Source organism: Cuculus canorus, chromosome 39, assembly GCF_017976375.1.
Source record: "Cuculus canorus isolate bCucCan1 chromosome 39, bCucCan1.pri, whole genome shotgun sequence".
Taxonomy (NCBI): Eukaryota; Metazoa; Chordata; class Aves; order Cuculiformes; family Cuculidae; genus Cuculus; species Cuculus canorus.
Window position 1 is genome coordinate 925,613 of NC_071439.1, and position 13,979 is coordinate 939,591.

A 13,979-nucleotide genomic window follows, 5' to 3' on the forward strand; every position below is an offset into this window, starting at 1 on the left:
CGGGGTCCCCCAGACCCCCCCGCAGCACCCCCAGTGCCACCGATAGGTACCTGCGCCCCCAAACCCCAACCGATTCACCCCAAAATACCCCAGTCACCCCAAAATGCCTCCAAATCGCCCCTAAATCGCCCAAAATCGGCCCAAAATGACCCCAAATCGCCCCAAAATGGACCCAAATCGGCCCAAAACAAACCCAAATCACCCCCGAATCGCCCCAAATGACCCCAAATTGGCCCAAAATGGACCCAAATCGCCCCCAAATCGCCCAAAATGATCCCAAATTGCCCCCAAATCGCCCAAAAGGAACCCAAATCGCCCCAAATCGCCCAAAATGAACCCAAATCGCCCAAAACGAACCCAAATCGCCCCCAAATGGCCCAAAACGAACCCAAATCGCCCCCAAATGGCCCAAAACGAACCCAAATTGCCCCAAATGAACCCAAATCGCCCCCAAATCGCCCAAAATGAACCCAAAATCGCCCCCAAATCGCCCAAAATGAACCCAAATCACCCCCAAATCGCCCCAAATGAACACAAATCGCCCCTAAATCGCCCCAAATGAACCCAAATCGCCACAAAATCATCCCAAAAGGAACCCAAATCACCCAAAATGATCCCCAAATCGCCCCCAAATCGCCCAAAATGGACCCAAATTGCCCCCAAATCGCCCAAAATGAACCCAAATCGCCCCAAAATGAACCCAAATCGCCCAAAACGGACCCAAATCGCCCCCATTTTTGGGGTTCTGTTTTTTTTTTTGGCCGATTCTCCCCCCACCCGCGTCTCGGTTTTGGGGTGAAAGAGGTGGATTTGGGGTCTCACCGTTGCCGTAGCATCGTCCCGGCGCCCTCCAGCGCCCCCAGGGCCAACAGCGCCCCTTGGCGGGCGCCGCTCCCCCCGCTGCCCCACGCGCCCCCCAACCGCGGCCCCTGCGGACCCCCAAATCCCATTAAATAACCCCAAAATCCATCCAGGGACCCCAAAATCCCCTTAAATGGCCCCAAAATCCACTCAGGGACCCCAAAATCCCCTTAAACGACCCCAAAATCCCCTTAAATGACCCCAAAATCCACCCAGGGACCCCAAAATCCCCTTAAATGGCCCCAAAATCCCCTTAAATGGCCCCAAAATCCCCTGAAATGACCCCAAAATCCACCCAGGGACCCCCAAATCCCCTGAAATGACCCCAAAATCCACCCAGGGACCCCCAAACCCCCTTAAATGACCCCAAAATCCACCCAGGGACCCCAAAATCCCCTTAAATGACCCCAAAATCCACTCAGGGACCCCAAAATCCCTTCAAGTGACCCCAAAATCCCCTCAAATGACCCCAAAATCCACCCAAGGGACCCCCAAATCCCCCCCAAACGGCGCTGCCCCCCCACCAGCTGCGGGAGGAGTTTCTCGGGGGGCAGCCCCACGGCCAACGCGTCCAGAACCTGCAGGAAAAGGAACCCCAAAATCGGGGGAATTCACCCCAAAATCAGAGACACACAAAACACAGAGCAATCTGCCCCAAAATGACCCCAAAATCGCCCAAAATGACCCCAAAATTGACCAAAATGACCCCAAAACCGCCCAAAATGACCCCAAAACCGCCCAAAATGACCCCAAAATCGCCCAAAATGACCCCAAAATCGCCCGAAATGACCCCAAATTGACCGAAATGACCCAAAATCAGCCCAAAATCCCCCAAATCAGTCCAAAATCCCCCAAATCCGCCCCAAATCCCCAAATTCAGCCCAAAATCCCAAAATTCAGCCCAAAATCCCCCAAAATCAGCCCAAAATCCCCAAAATCTGCCCAAAATCCCCCCAAATCAGTCCACAACCCCAAAATCAACCCAAAATCCACCCAAAATCCCCAAATTCAGAAAAAAATCCCCAAATTCAGCCAAAAATCTCCCAAATTCAGCAAAAAATCCCCCAAATCCCCCAAATTCAGCCCCAAATCCCAAATTCAGCTCAAAATCCGCAAAATCCGCCCAAAATCCCCAAATTCAGCCCAAAATCCCCCAAATTCAGCCCAAAATCCCCCAAATTCAGCCCAAAATACCCAAATTCAGCCCCAAATCCCCAAATTCAGCCCCAAATCCCCCAAATTCAGCCCCAAATCCCCCAAATTCAGCTCAAAATCCCCCAAAATCCGCCCAAAATTCCCAAAATCTGCCCAAATCCCCAAATTCAGCCCAAAATCCCCCAAATTCAGCCCAAAATCCCCCAAATTCAGCCCAAAATCCCCCAAATTCAGCCCAAAATCCACAAAATCAGCCCCAAAATCCCCAAATTCAGCCCAAAATCCCCCAAATTCAGCCAAAAATACCAAATTCAGCCCAAATTCAGCTCAAAATCCCCAAAATCCCCCAAAATCCCCAAATTCAGCCCAAAATCCCCCAAATTCAGCCCAAAATCCCCCAAATTCAGCCCCAACCCCCCCAAACTGGTCCAAACTGGTCCAAACTGGTGTGATTCCGCACCCTGGCGGCGGCGTTCCGGGCGCCATCGTGGGGTCGTTGGGGGGCGCACAGGGGGGTCAGGAGGCCCTGGAGCAGCGGGGACAGCAGCCCCCCCGCAGCACCGCCTGCACCAGTACAGACCAGTACAAACCAGGTAGGAACTGGTTCGACACCCCCTACCCCGCCGACGCCCCCAGTGCCCCCCCACAGCACCCAGTACGGCCCAGTGCCCTCCCAGTACCCTCCCGCATCCCCCAGTGCCCTCCCAGTTCACCCCAATATGGGTTAGACATCTCCCAGTAAGGACTAGTACCCTCCCAGTCCACCTTAGCGTCCTCCCAGTGCTTCCCAGTCCACCTCAGCGCCCTCCCAGTCTCCCCCAGTGCCCTCCCAGTGCTTCCCAGTCCACTTTAGCGCCCTCCCAGTCCACCCCAGTGCCCTCCCAGTGCTTCCCAGTCCACTTTAGCGCCCTCCCAGTCTCCTCCAGTGCCTCCCAGTATCCCCTGAGGGCCCTCCCAGTGCCTCCCAGTCCACCCCAGCACCTTCCCAGTTCCCCCCAGTCTCCTCCAATGTCTCCCAGTCCCCTCCCAGTACCCCCCAGCGCCCTCCCAGTCCACCCAGCATCCTCCCAGTCTCCTCCAGTGCCTCCCAGTCCCCCCCCAGTCTCCTCCAATGTCTCCCAGTCCCCCTCCCAGTCTTCTCCAATGGTCCTCCAGTCCCCTCACAGTCTCCTCCAGTGCCTCCCAGTACCCCGAGAGCCCTCCCAGTGCCTCCCAGTCCCCCCCAGTCTCTCCCAGTCCCTCCCAGTTCACCTTGGGGCACTTCTGGGCGAGGAAGGTGATGGTGTCGAGGGCCCTCACCTTCACGGCGTCGCCTCGACCTTCATCCCCTGCCACCTGCGACCCCAAAATGCCTGAGATTCACCCCAAAACACCCTCCCCCCCCACACACAGTGTCCCCTCAATTCCCTTCCCCCCAGGCGCTTCGGTGCCCCCCTTTTTTCCTTCCCCCCCCGCCTTTAGTTGCCCTCAACTTTGGTTCCGCCCAACTTTGGTTCCCCTCGACTTTTGTTTGGCCCCAAACCCACAGGGATTCACCCCAAATCTTGGGGGTCACCTGCAGGCAGAGGTCGAGCAGGGAGCGAAGGTGAGGGGTGACGGCGGCAGGATCGGCCTCCAGGAACTCATCCAGCACCTCCAGCGCCTCAGCACCGCCATCCTGGGGGGGAAAAACAACGGAAAATGGGCAAAAAACAACTGAAAATGGGCAAAATGGGACCAAAAAGGGCACAAATACCTCAAAAAGGGATCCGGAGACCCCAAAAATGGGCACAAATACCTCAAAAATGGACAGAAAGGCCTCAAATATGGCGACAGGGACCCCTAAATCAACGCAAAGAGACCCAAAATGGGCTCAAAGACCCCAAAAATGGGCACAAAGAAACACAAAATGGCGGCGAAAAGCCCCAAAATGGATTCAAAATGGCCAAAAATGGCCATAAACCCCAAAAATGGGCGTAAAGACCCCCAAAATAGCTGTAAATACCACAAAAAAGGGCAGAAATACCTCAAAACGGGTCCGGAGACCCCAAAATGGGCACAAATACCTCAAAAATGGACATAAAGGCCTCAAATATGGCGACAGGGACCCCTAAATCAACGCAGAGAGACCCAAAATGGGCTCAAAAAGGCTAAAATGGGCCCAGAAACACCAAAAATGGGCACAAACCCCTCAAAATCCGCATAAATGCCCCAAAAATGGGCACAAAGACCCCAAAAATGGGCACAAAGACCCCAAAAATGGGCATAAATACCTCAAACATAGGCCCAAAACCACCAAATTTGGGCACAAAGAAACACAAAATGGCGGCGAAAAGCCCCAAATGGCTTCAGAATGGCCAAAAATGGCCGTAGACCCCAAAAATGGGCGTAAAGACCCCCAAAATAGCTGTAAATACCACAAAAAAGGGCATAAATACTCAAAAAGGGGTCCGGAAACGCCAAAAATGGGCACAAATACCTCAAAAATGGACATAAAGGCCTCAAATATGGCGACAGGGACCCTAAATCAACGCAAAGAGCCTCAAAATGGGCTCAAAGAGGCTAAAAATGGGCCCAGAAACACCAAAAATGGGCACAAACCCCTCAAAAAACCGCATAAACGCCCCTAAAATGGGCACAAAGACCCAAACATGGGCACAAAGACCCCAAAAAATGGTATAAATACCTCAAACATAGGCCCAAAACCACCAAAATTGGGCACAAAGAAACACAAAATGGCGGCGAAAAGCCCCAAAATGGCTTCAGAATGGCCCAAAATGGCCATAAACCCCAAAAATGGGCGTAAAGACCCCCAAAATAGCTGTAAATACCACAAAAAAGGGCACAAATACGTCAAAACGGTTCCGGAGACCCCAAAAATGGGCACAAATACCTCAGAAGCGGCCATAAAGACCCCAAAAGTCGCTGCCCCCCACCTCGTCGCCGTCCAGGAGGAGCTTCAGCGCTGTCAGGATCTCGGGCAGCAGCGACCGCAGCAGCTCCTGAGTGAGAAAATGGGTTGAAAAACGGCATTTTTGGGTCCGGGGTGGCTTTTATTGGGAAGGAGCCCGGGGAGAGGGGCAAAAAACGGACATTTTGGGGCAGAAAAGCGACATTTTGGGGTCCCAAACGCATTGTTCGGCGCGAAACGAACCCCCAGGCTCCATCAATCCCTCATTTTGGGGTAAAAAATCGCCTTTTAGGCTCCTAAGTCTCCTCTTTTTGGGGGGGAAACGCCCCAAAATCCTTATTTTGAGGGGAAAAAAGCGACGTTTTGAGGGCCCAACCCCCACATTTTTGGGGTCTCGACCCCCCGTTTTGGGGCTTAAACCCCTCCACGCCATTATTTTGGGCTAAAAAAGCGGTATTTTGGGGGCTACGTTGCCTATTTTGGGGGAAACACCCCCAAAATCCTTATTTTGAGATGAAAAACGAGCGTTTTTTGGGTCCTAACTGTGCTATTTTGTGGAAATATTCTTATTTTGGGGCAGAAAAAATGGCATTTTGGGGTCGCACCCCACTTTTTGGGGTCTCAACCCCCTGTTTTGGGGATTAAACGCCCCAAAATCTTTATTTTGGTGTCAAAAAATGACATTTTGGGTCCTAAATCTCTCATTTTTTTGGGGGGAAACAACGGAAATCCGTATTTCGGGGTCTAAAATCAGCGTTTTGGGGTAGAAAATGGGTGATTTAGGGGAGGAAATCGGTATTTTGGGGTCCTCGCTCACCGTTTGGGTGTCCCCCACGGTGGCCGCCAGCCCCCCCAGAGCCCGTAGGGCGTAGGCGAGGGTCGGGGGGGCCCCCCGAAAGCCAGAGCCCCCCGACACAGCGTGGCTACCGCTGGGGCGTGGGGGGCTAACGACTCGGGGGCCGTATCCAGCGCGGCGCTCAGCACCAACAACGCCGTCTGCGGAGGAAAAATCAGCATTAATGCCCCCCCCGGACCACCAAAAATAACCTTTTTGGGGCATTTTGGGGGGCAAAATGGGGTTTGGGGGTGATAAAACCATCATTAACGCTCCCCTTCCCTCCTAAAAAACCCCTCCTGTGTCGTTTTGGGGGGGCAAATTGGGGTCTGGGGGGGGCAAATGGTGTGGGAGGGGCAATTAGGGGTACAGGTACCCAAAACCCTCATTAATACCCCCCTCCTGTCCCCCCAAAACCCCTCTCCCCCCCTCATTTTGGGGGGGCAAATGAGGGTCTGAGGGGGGCAAATCAGCTGTTAATGCTCTCTCCCCCTCCCTAAAATCCCCTCTCATTTCATTTTAGGGGGCAAAGGGGGGTCTGGGGGGGCAATTAAGGGTCTGGGGGCACCGAAACACCCATTAATGCCTCCCTCCCCTCCCCAAAAATCCCCCTCCCACCTCCTTTTGGGGGGGCAAATGAGTGCCTGGAGGGGCAATTAAGGGTGTGGGGGGGCAATTAAGGGTCTGGGGGGGCTCCTCACCTCGCGACGGGGGGGTCGGGGGTCCTGCGCCGCCACTGTCACCCAAGTCCCGAGGGGTCCCCAAGCTCCTTCCCCGCCCCGGCGCAAAACCAGTGCTCCCAGTTGGGCCAGTGCCACCGTTACTGGGTGCCTGGGGGGCGGGGGGCAGTGGGGTTTGGGGCTTTTTTTGGGGGGGGGGGGGGTAAAAGTTGGGGGGGTCGGGGGTAAAGACCCCCCCCAAACTCACTCAGTCTCGGTATCCAGGGCTTCGGCCAGCAGCGATGGGAGTCTGGAGGAGGGGCAGCGTTTGGCCTCCCAGTTCCAACCAGTGCCTCCCAGTGCCCCCCCAGTCCCTCCCAGTGCCCCCCCTTTTCCCTCCCAGTGCCCCCCAGTACCCACCTGGCCCTCAGCTCGGGGTCCGTCCCCCTCCATCGCCCCAAAAGGCGCCTCCGCAGCACCACGGCCGCCATCTGACGCACCTGCGGAGACCCCAAAATCCCCTCAATTGCCCCCAAAATCCACCCAGAGACCCCCAAATCCCCTCCTATGGTCTCAAAATCCCTTCAGGTGACCCCAAAATCCCACCAGGGACCCAAAATCCCCTTAAAATTGCCCCAAATGATCTCAAAATCCCATCAAATGACCCAAAAATCGACCCAGGGACCCCAAAATCCCACCCAGGGACCCCAAAATCCCCTCAAACTGCCCCAAAGTCCACCCAGAGACCCCAAATCTCCTCATATGATCTCAAAATCCCTTCAGGTGACCCCAAATCCCACCCAGGGACACAAAAATCGCCTCAAACTGCCCCAAAATCCAACCAGAGACCCCCAAATCCCCTCAAACTGCCCCAAAATCCACCCAGAGACCCCCAAATCCCCTCAAACTGCCCAAAATCCACCCAGAGACCCCCAAATCCCCTCCTATGATCTCAAAATCCCTTCAAGTGACCCCAAAATCCCACCCAGGGACCCCAAAATCCCTCAAACTGCCCCAAAGTCCACCCAGAGACCCCCAAATCCCCTCCTATGATCTCAAAATCCATCAGGTGACCCAAAGTCCCACCCAGGGACCCCAAAATCCCCTCAAACTGCCCCAAATCCACCCAGAGACCCCAAATCCCCTCCTACGATCTCAAATCCCATCAAACGACCCAAAAATCGACCCAGGGACCCCAAGAAGCATAGGAGGGGACCCAAAAACTGGGGAGTTAGTGGGTTTTGGGGGTCCCCAAAGCCTGGGAGGGGACCCCAAAAGCCTCGTTACCTGGGGTTGGGAGGCCTGGCGGAGCAGCACCGCGAGCCGGGATGGGGTTTCGGGGTCCTTGAGCGCCTCGCGGAGCCTGAGGGTGGCCTGGGGGGGCACAAAGGGACAGTGAGGGGGGGGGACCCCAATATCGACCCCCTCCTCCTCAGGTTTGAGTAGAGGGGGACTGAGAATGGGGGTAAAGAGTGTGGAAATGGGGGTAAAGAGAGGGGGGAATAGGCATAAAGACGCTAAAAAGTGGCACAGAAACCCCAAAATGGGCACAAAGACCCCCAAAAATGGGCACAAATACCTCAAAAATGGCTCCAGAGACCCCAAAATGGGCAGAAACTCCTCCAAACGGGCAAAGCGCCCCCAGGCCGGTCCCCGCCCCCCCCACCCCCACCCCGATCCCCAGTCCCAGTCCGTCCCAGTCGTTCCCAGTCCCTCCCAGTCCCGGTACCCGTCGAAGCTCCGCATTGTCCGGTTCCAAGAGCGCCGCGAGCAGCGCCTCCAGCTCCGCCATATGTGAAAGCCAGAAAGGGAAGCGCCGAGAAACCGGAAGTGGCGCCGCGAGAGGCGCCGGAAGCGGTTCCTCGTGCGGCCGCTCTAGGCAGCGGGGAGGGACTGAGGGGGGTGGCGAGAAGGAGCGCTTAAAGGGGCAATGGGCAAAGAGAGGGCAAAAATGGGCAAAAAAGAGAGAAAAATGGGCAAAGAGAGGGCAAAAATGGGCAAAAAAGAGAGAAAAATGGGCAAAGAGAGGGCAAAAATGGGCAAACAGAGAGAAAAATAGGCAAAGAGAAGGCAAAAATGGGCAAAAGAGAGAAAAATGGGCAAAGAGAGGGCAAAATGGCCCCTTTTACCCATTTTCGAGCTCCTTTTGCCCCATTTTGATCCCCTTTTGCCCATTTTCAGCCCATTTTGAGCCCCTTTTGAGCCCCTTTTGCCCCATTTTGAGCCCCTTTTGAGCCTCTTTTGCCCCTTTTGAGCCCCTTTTGCCCATTTTCGAGCCCCTTTTGAGGCTCCTTTGCCCCTTTTGAGCCCCTTTTGCCCCATTTTGATCCACTTTTTGCCCCATTTTCAGCCCATTTTGAGCCCTTTTGCCCCATTTTGAGCCCCTTTTGCCCATTTGAGCCCCCTTTTGCCCATTTTGATCCCCTTTTGCCATTTTGGAGCCCCTTTTGCGCCATTTTGGAGCCCCTTTTGCGCCATTTTGGAGCCCCTTTTGCGCCATTTTGAGCCCCTTTGGCCCATTTGAACCCCTTTCCCCCCATTCCCACTGCCACAACCGCTGTCACCGAGAGCCTTTATTAACTACAACCGCGTGCGATAGGAAAAAGGGGGGGGGGGAAACCTCTTTTGACGGGGGGTCTTCGGCGCCCCTTTACCGGCGCGGGGGGGACGCGTGGTGCCGGCCAGCGCGAATCCTCACCGGCGCGGCCGCGAACCCCCCGCGAAGCGCCAGGACGAGGTGGAGGACGGAGCCGCCCTGGATCTTGTAGTCGGCCGCCGTCTCTCGTCGTTCCTGGGGAGGGAGGTTAATCGGGTTGTGGGGTCTTTGCTCCCATTCATCTGCCCCTGTGCAACCGCCTTTTCAGCCCCCCATGTGCTCGGTGCACCTTGCAATCCCTTCCCCCTCACTCCTGCACTTTGGTTCCACACACATTAAGGTTCCCCCCACTTATAGACACCCCATAGCGCCCCATAGGCGCCCCATAGAGACCCATAGAACCCTATAGATGCTCCATAGAGACCCATAATGCCCCATAGAGCCCACAGTGTTCCACAGCCGCCCCATAGAGACACCACAACACCCAATAGAGCCCCATAGCCACCCCATAGAGCCCCATAGCTGCCCCATAGAGACCCCACAACACCCAATAGAGACCCATAGCACCCCATAGAGACCCATAGCGCCCCATAGAGACCCACAACAGCCAATAGAGACCCATAGCGCCCCATAGAGACCATAGTGTCCATAGCCACCCCATAGAGACCCATAGCCGCCCCATAGGGACACATAGTGTTCCACAGCCCACCCCATAGAGCCCCACAGCTGCCCCCACAGAGCCCCATAGCTGCCCCATAGAGACCCACAACACCCAATAGAGCCCCATAGCTGTCCCATAGAGCCCCATAGCGACCCCTAGAGCCCCATAGAGACCCACAACACCCAATAGAACCCCATATCTGCCCCATAGAGACCCACAAACACCAATAGAGCCCATAGCCACCCCACAGAGACCCAAAAGGTTCCACAACCACCCCATAGAGCCCATAGAGCCCCACAACACCCAATAGAGACCCATAGCTGCCCCATAGAGACCCATAGGGTTCCACAGCCGCCCCATAGAGACCCATAACACCCAATAGAGCCCCATAGCTGCCCCATAGAAACACATAGTGTGCCACAGCCCGCCCCATAGAGACCCACAACACCCAACGGAGACCCATAGCGCCCCATAGAGCCCCACAGCCGCCCCATAGAGACCCCCACAATACCCAATAGAGCCCCATAACTGTCCCATAGAGACCCATAGGGTTCCACAGCCGCCCCATAGAGGCCCACAACACTCAATAGAGGACCCATAGCTGCCCCCATAGAGCCCCACAGCCGCCCATAGAGCCCCACAATACCCAATAGAGCGCCATAACTGACCCATAGAGACCCATAGGGTTCCACAGCCGCCCCATAGAGGCCCACCACACTCAATAGAGACCTATAGCGCCCCATAGCGCCCCACAGCCGCCCCATAGCGCCCCACAGGCGCCCCTCACATCTGTTTGCCGCTGTAGATCAGGCGCTGCTGCTGGGGGGGAATCCCTCTTTCTCCTCCACCCGTTCCTTGATCCGCTCCCACCTGTGTCAATTATGGGATGGCGGGCATTCCTGAGCTATTATGGGATGGGGGGGGGGGGGGGGCAATTCCTGAGCTATTATGGGATGGCGGGGGGGGGGGGGGGGGGGGGGGTGGGGCCCGGGGGGGGGGTGGCCCCGAGGCATAAAGTGACGAGAAAGGAAGCTTTAAACAGAGAGACCCCCGAGGCCCTTATGGGACAACAAAGCCCTTTCTGGAGTATTTATGGGATGCCAGAAAGGGTCTCTGGGGAACCCTAAGCCGCTAAAGGGGCTCCCTGAGGCATTATGGGATGGCGAGCGGGCTCCGCGGTACACCGCGACCTCCCCGAATTATTATTATTATGGGATGCACTAGGATGTCTAAAGGAGTCGCGGGGTGCTGGGCGGGCTCTGTCATATTATGGGATGGCGGGAGGGGCCCACCTTGTCCGTGGGTTCGATGTCGATTTCGATCTCTTTCCCTGTCAGGGTCTGAGAAAATGGGGGAGGAGGGAAAGAGAGAACGATCAGAAGCCCCCTCCATCCCATAATAACCCCCCTCCACCCCATAATAACCCCCCTCCACCCCATCAAGCCCCTCCATCCCATAATAAACCCCCCCCCAAACCTTCACTTTGATCAGCATCGTGGCTGCCCCGCGCCTCCTCAAACCTCAGACCGGAAGCGGAAATGCCGCCTCAGCCCTCTTTCCTCCCCCCCCCATGCGCCGCTTGTACACAATGGCAGCGCAAAGCATCACGGGAGTTGTAGTCCCATGGCGCCGCAATACACCGCTAATAGGACGCAAAGCATCACGGGAGTTTGTAGTCCCACAGCGCCGCTATGGGGGGTCAAGGGACGCAAAGCATCACGGGAGTTGTAGTCCCGCGCGGCCCCAAAAGCCTCCACAGCCCAATAGGGGCCGCGAAGCCTCACGGGAGTTGTAGTCCCGCGCCCTCCAATCCCCTCGTGGCGCAATGCATGACGGGAGGTGTAGTTTTGAGCATCCCAGTCCCTCCCAGTGCCCCCATTCCCCTCCCAGTCCCTCCAGTGCCCCTCCAGTCCCTCCCAGTGCCCCCGAGCCCCTCCCAGTGCCCCCAGTCCCCCTCCCAGTGCCCCCCAGTCCCCCTCCCAGTCCTCCCAGTGCCCCCCCAGTGCCCCCAGTCCCCCTCCCAGTCCCTCCCAGTGCCCCCATTCCCCCTCCAGTACCCCCATTCCCCCCTCCCAGTCCCTCCCAGTGCTCACCCAGTGCCGGGGCTGGAGGGGACGGAGCCTCTTCCTGCCGAGGGGCGGGGCACTGGCCCTGGGGGGGCGGGGCTTAGTCAGACCCCACCCCCCCTTGCCATCCCAGTCCCCCTCAGTGCCTCCCAGTGCCCTCCCAGTGCTCCCAGTACCGGGCGGACGGGTGTCCTCCGAGGTATGCGGCATCAGCAGGGGCAGCTCCGTGGGTCGGGCCCGGGGGGACCATGGCTCCAGGCGGCCTCGAGCAACTGGGACCAGTAACCGACCAGTAACCGACCAGTAACACCACAGTGCCCCTCCCAGTCCATCCCAGTCTTCCCAGTACCTCGGCAGGTCGGGGGGAGACAGAGTGCTCTCCACCCGCTCCAGGAATTCGTGGTAGAGGCTTTCGAGCGCCCGTAGGAACGGTTATCCCGTACTCCGGCTGCACCGGGCCCTGCGGACTGGGAGCTACTGGGAGGCAACTGGGAGGGGGGAATGGGGGCACTGGGAGGGACTGGGAGGGGAAATGGGGGCACTGGGAGGGACTGGGAGGGGGAATGGGGGCACTGAGGCACCTGCAGGTAAGCGCTGCGCGCCTGTCCGGGTCTCGCAGCAGCCCCAGCACAGAGGTTCCCGAAAAGGAAGGTTTCCTGAGGCTTCCGGCAATAGCTGAAGACTGTGGAGCCGCCGGCGGGAAAGAGACGGTCGAGGGCAGTCGAGGACCTCGGCCGCACCCTGGGCCTCCCCCAGAGCTGCAGCCACACCACCTGCAAGATGGCCACCGCCTTATGGGGGTAGCCATGCCAGCATGGCCGCCCCCCAGGTGCCAAAATGGCTGCCCCCTGGGAAACAAAGAATGGCTTGCCCCCTATTGGAGGGGGGGGGGCTTGAACAAGGGACTGGGGGCACTGGAGGGACTGGGAGGGGGAATGGGGGCACTGGGAGGGACTGGGAGGGGGAATGGGAGCACTGGGAGGGACTGGGAGGGGGAATGTGGGCACTGGGAGGGGAATGGAGGCACTGGAGGGGGACTGGGGGCACTGGGAGGGGATTGTGGGGCACTGGAGGGACTGGGGGAGCACTGGGAGCACTGGTTTTGCTCCCTCCTGGTCTACAGCGGCCCCTAAAGGCCCACCGTGGCCCCTACTGGTCTGTACTGGTGGGTACTGGTCCTTACGAGGGCGCGCAGCCCCAGGCGCAGGCGGGCGCGGTGCCGTTCCCGCAGCAGCCGCGCGCGCCGCCGCCGTCACCGCCTCCAAGAGCTGCAGCGCCTGCGGGAAATGCGACCGACGGCGACGCCGCAGCGCCAGCCACGAGGCCGCCAGCGCCAGCCGCAGCCTGGGGGCGGGGGCAGACCGACATAAGCCCCGCCCACAGACCACAAACCCCGCCCCACAACCCCTTAAACCCCGCCCGCACCCTTAAGCACCCCACGCACAAACACGCAGCACCAACCCCAGAGCCAACCCCACGCCCCACCCCCTTAAACCCCGCCCGCACCCCTTAAACCCCGCCTGCAGCCCTTAAACCCCGCCCACAGCCCTTACGCCCGCCCACAGCCCTTAAACCCCGCCCGCACCCCTTAAGCCCCGCCCCACCCTTAAGCCCCGCCCACACAGCCGCAGCCTCCTCTAAACCCCCCTAAGCCACGCCCACAGCCGCGCAGACCACGCCTGTACAGCCACAAACCACGCCCAGTGCGTTTAAACCCCGCCCACAGCCCTCAGCACCACTCCATTCCCCCCCCAGTGCATCCCAGTGTCCCCCAGTTCCTCCATTCCCCCCCCAGTGCAACCCAGTGTCCCCCAGTCCCCCTCCCAGTGCTCCCCAGTGCATCCCAGTGTCCCCAGTCCCTCTATTCCCCCTCCCAGTGTCCCCCAGTCCCCCTCCCAGTGCATCCCAGTGTCCCCCAGTCCCTCCATTCCCTCTCCCAGTGCATCCCAGTGGCTCTCAGTGCCTTCCCAGTGTGTCCCAGTCCCCTCCCAGTGCCCCCCCCCTTTGGCCTCCCAGTCCTCCCCAGTGGCTCCCAGTTCATCCTAATGCCCTCCCAATGCGTCCCGTGGCTCCCAGTGCCCTCCCAGTTCCCCCACTCCCCCTCCCATCTCTCCCAGTGCTCCCCAGTCCCTCCCAGTGCTCCCCAGTCCCATCCCAGTTCACCTCACTTCGCCCCCCCCCATTGGCGGCGGCTCCTCTCGAGCGCGCGGGTCGCGCCCCAAGTGACGTCATCGAGTCGCGACCGCTTCGCCCCGC

General features: G+C 58.2%; 1 protein-coding gene and 1 pseudogene across 3 annotated transcripts; both read right to left on the minus strand.

The window, feature by feature from the left end:
• Positions 1–862: 862 nt before the first annotated feature.
• Positions 863–8,237, minus strand: LOC128850180 (uncharacterized). Of its 3 annotated transcripts, XR_008447585.1 has the most exons (13): positions 8,130–8,237; positions 7,688–7,774; positions 6,821–6,900; positions 6,669–6,710; positions 6,443–6,572; positions 5,724–5,902; positions 4,932–4,997; positions 3,794–3,837; positions 3,572–3,673; positions 3,268–3,351; positions 2,477–2,580; positions 1,386–1,439; positions 863–929 (listed from the first exon to the last, which is right to left on the minus strand). XR_008447585.1 is itself a non-coding variant. In XM_054053168.1 (8 exons), exons 1-7 carry the CDS (start codon positions 8,190–8,192, stop codon positions 4,964–4,966), a joined length of 615 nt encoding a protein of 204 aa, XP_053909143.1. In that variant the 5' UTR covers positions 8,193–8,237; the 3' UTR covers positions 4,077–4,105; positions 4,932–4,963. The 3 variants fall into 3 exon arrangements, 1 of the variants encoding a protein (XP_053909143.1); XR_008447586.1 differs by lacking the exon at positions 3,794–3,837 and having other exon boundaries at positions 865–929; XM_054053168.1 differs by lacking the exons at positions 863–929; positions 1,386–1,439; positions 2,477–2,580; ... (1 more) ...; positions 3,572–3,673; positions 3,794–3,837 and adding an exon at positions 4,077–4,105.
• An 813-nt stretch (positions 8,238–9,050) lies between these two features.
• Positions 9,051–11,509, minus strand: LOC128850141 (NEDD8-like; annotated as a pseudogene).
• Between the last annotated feature and the right edge of the window lie 2,470 nt (positions 11,510–13,979).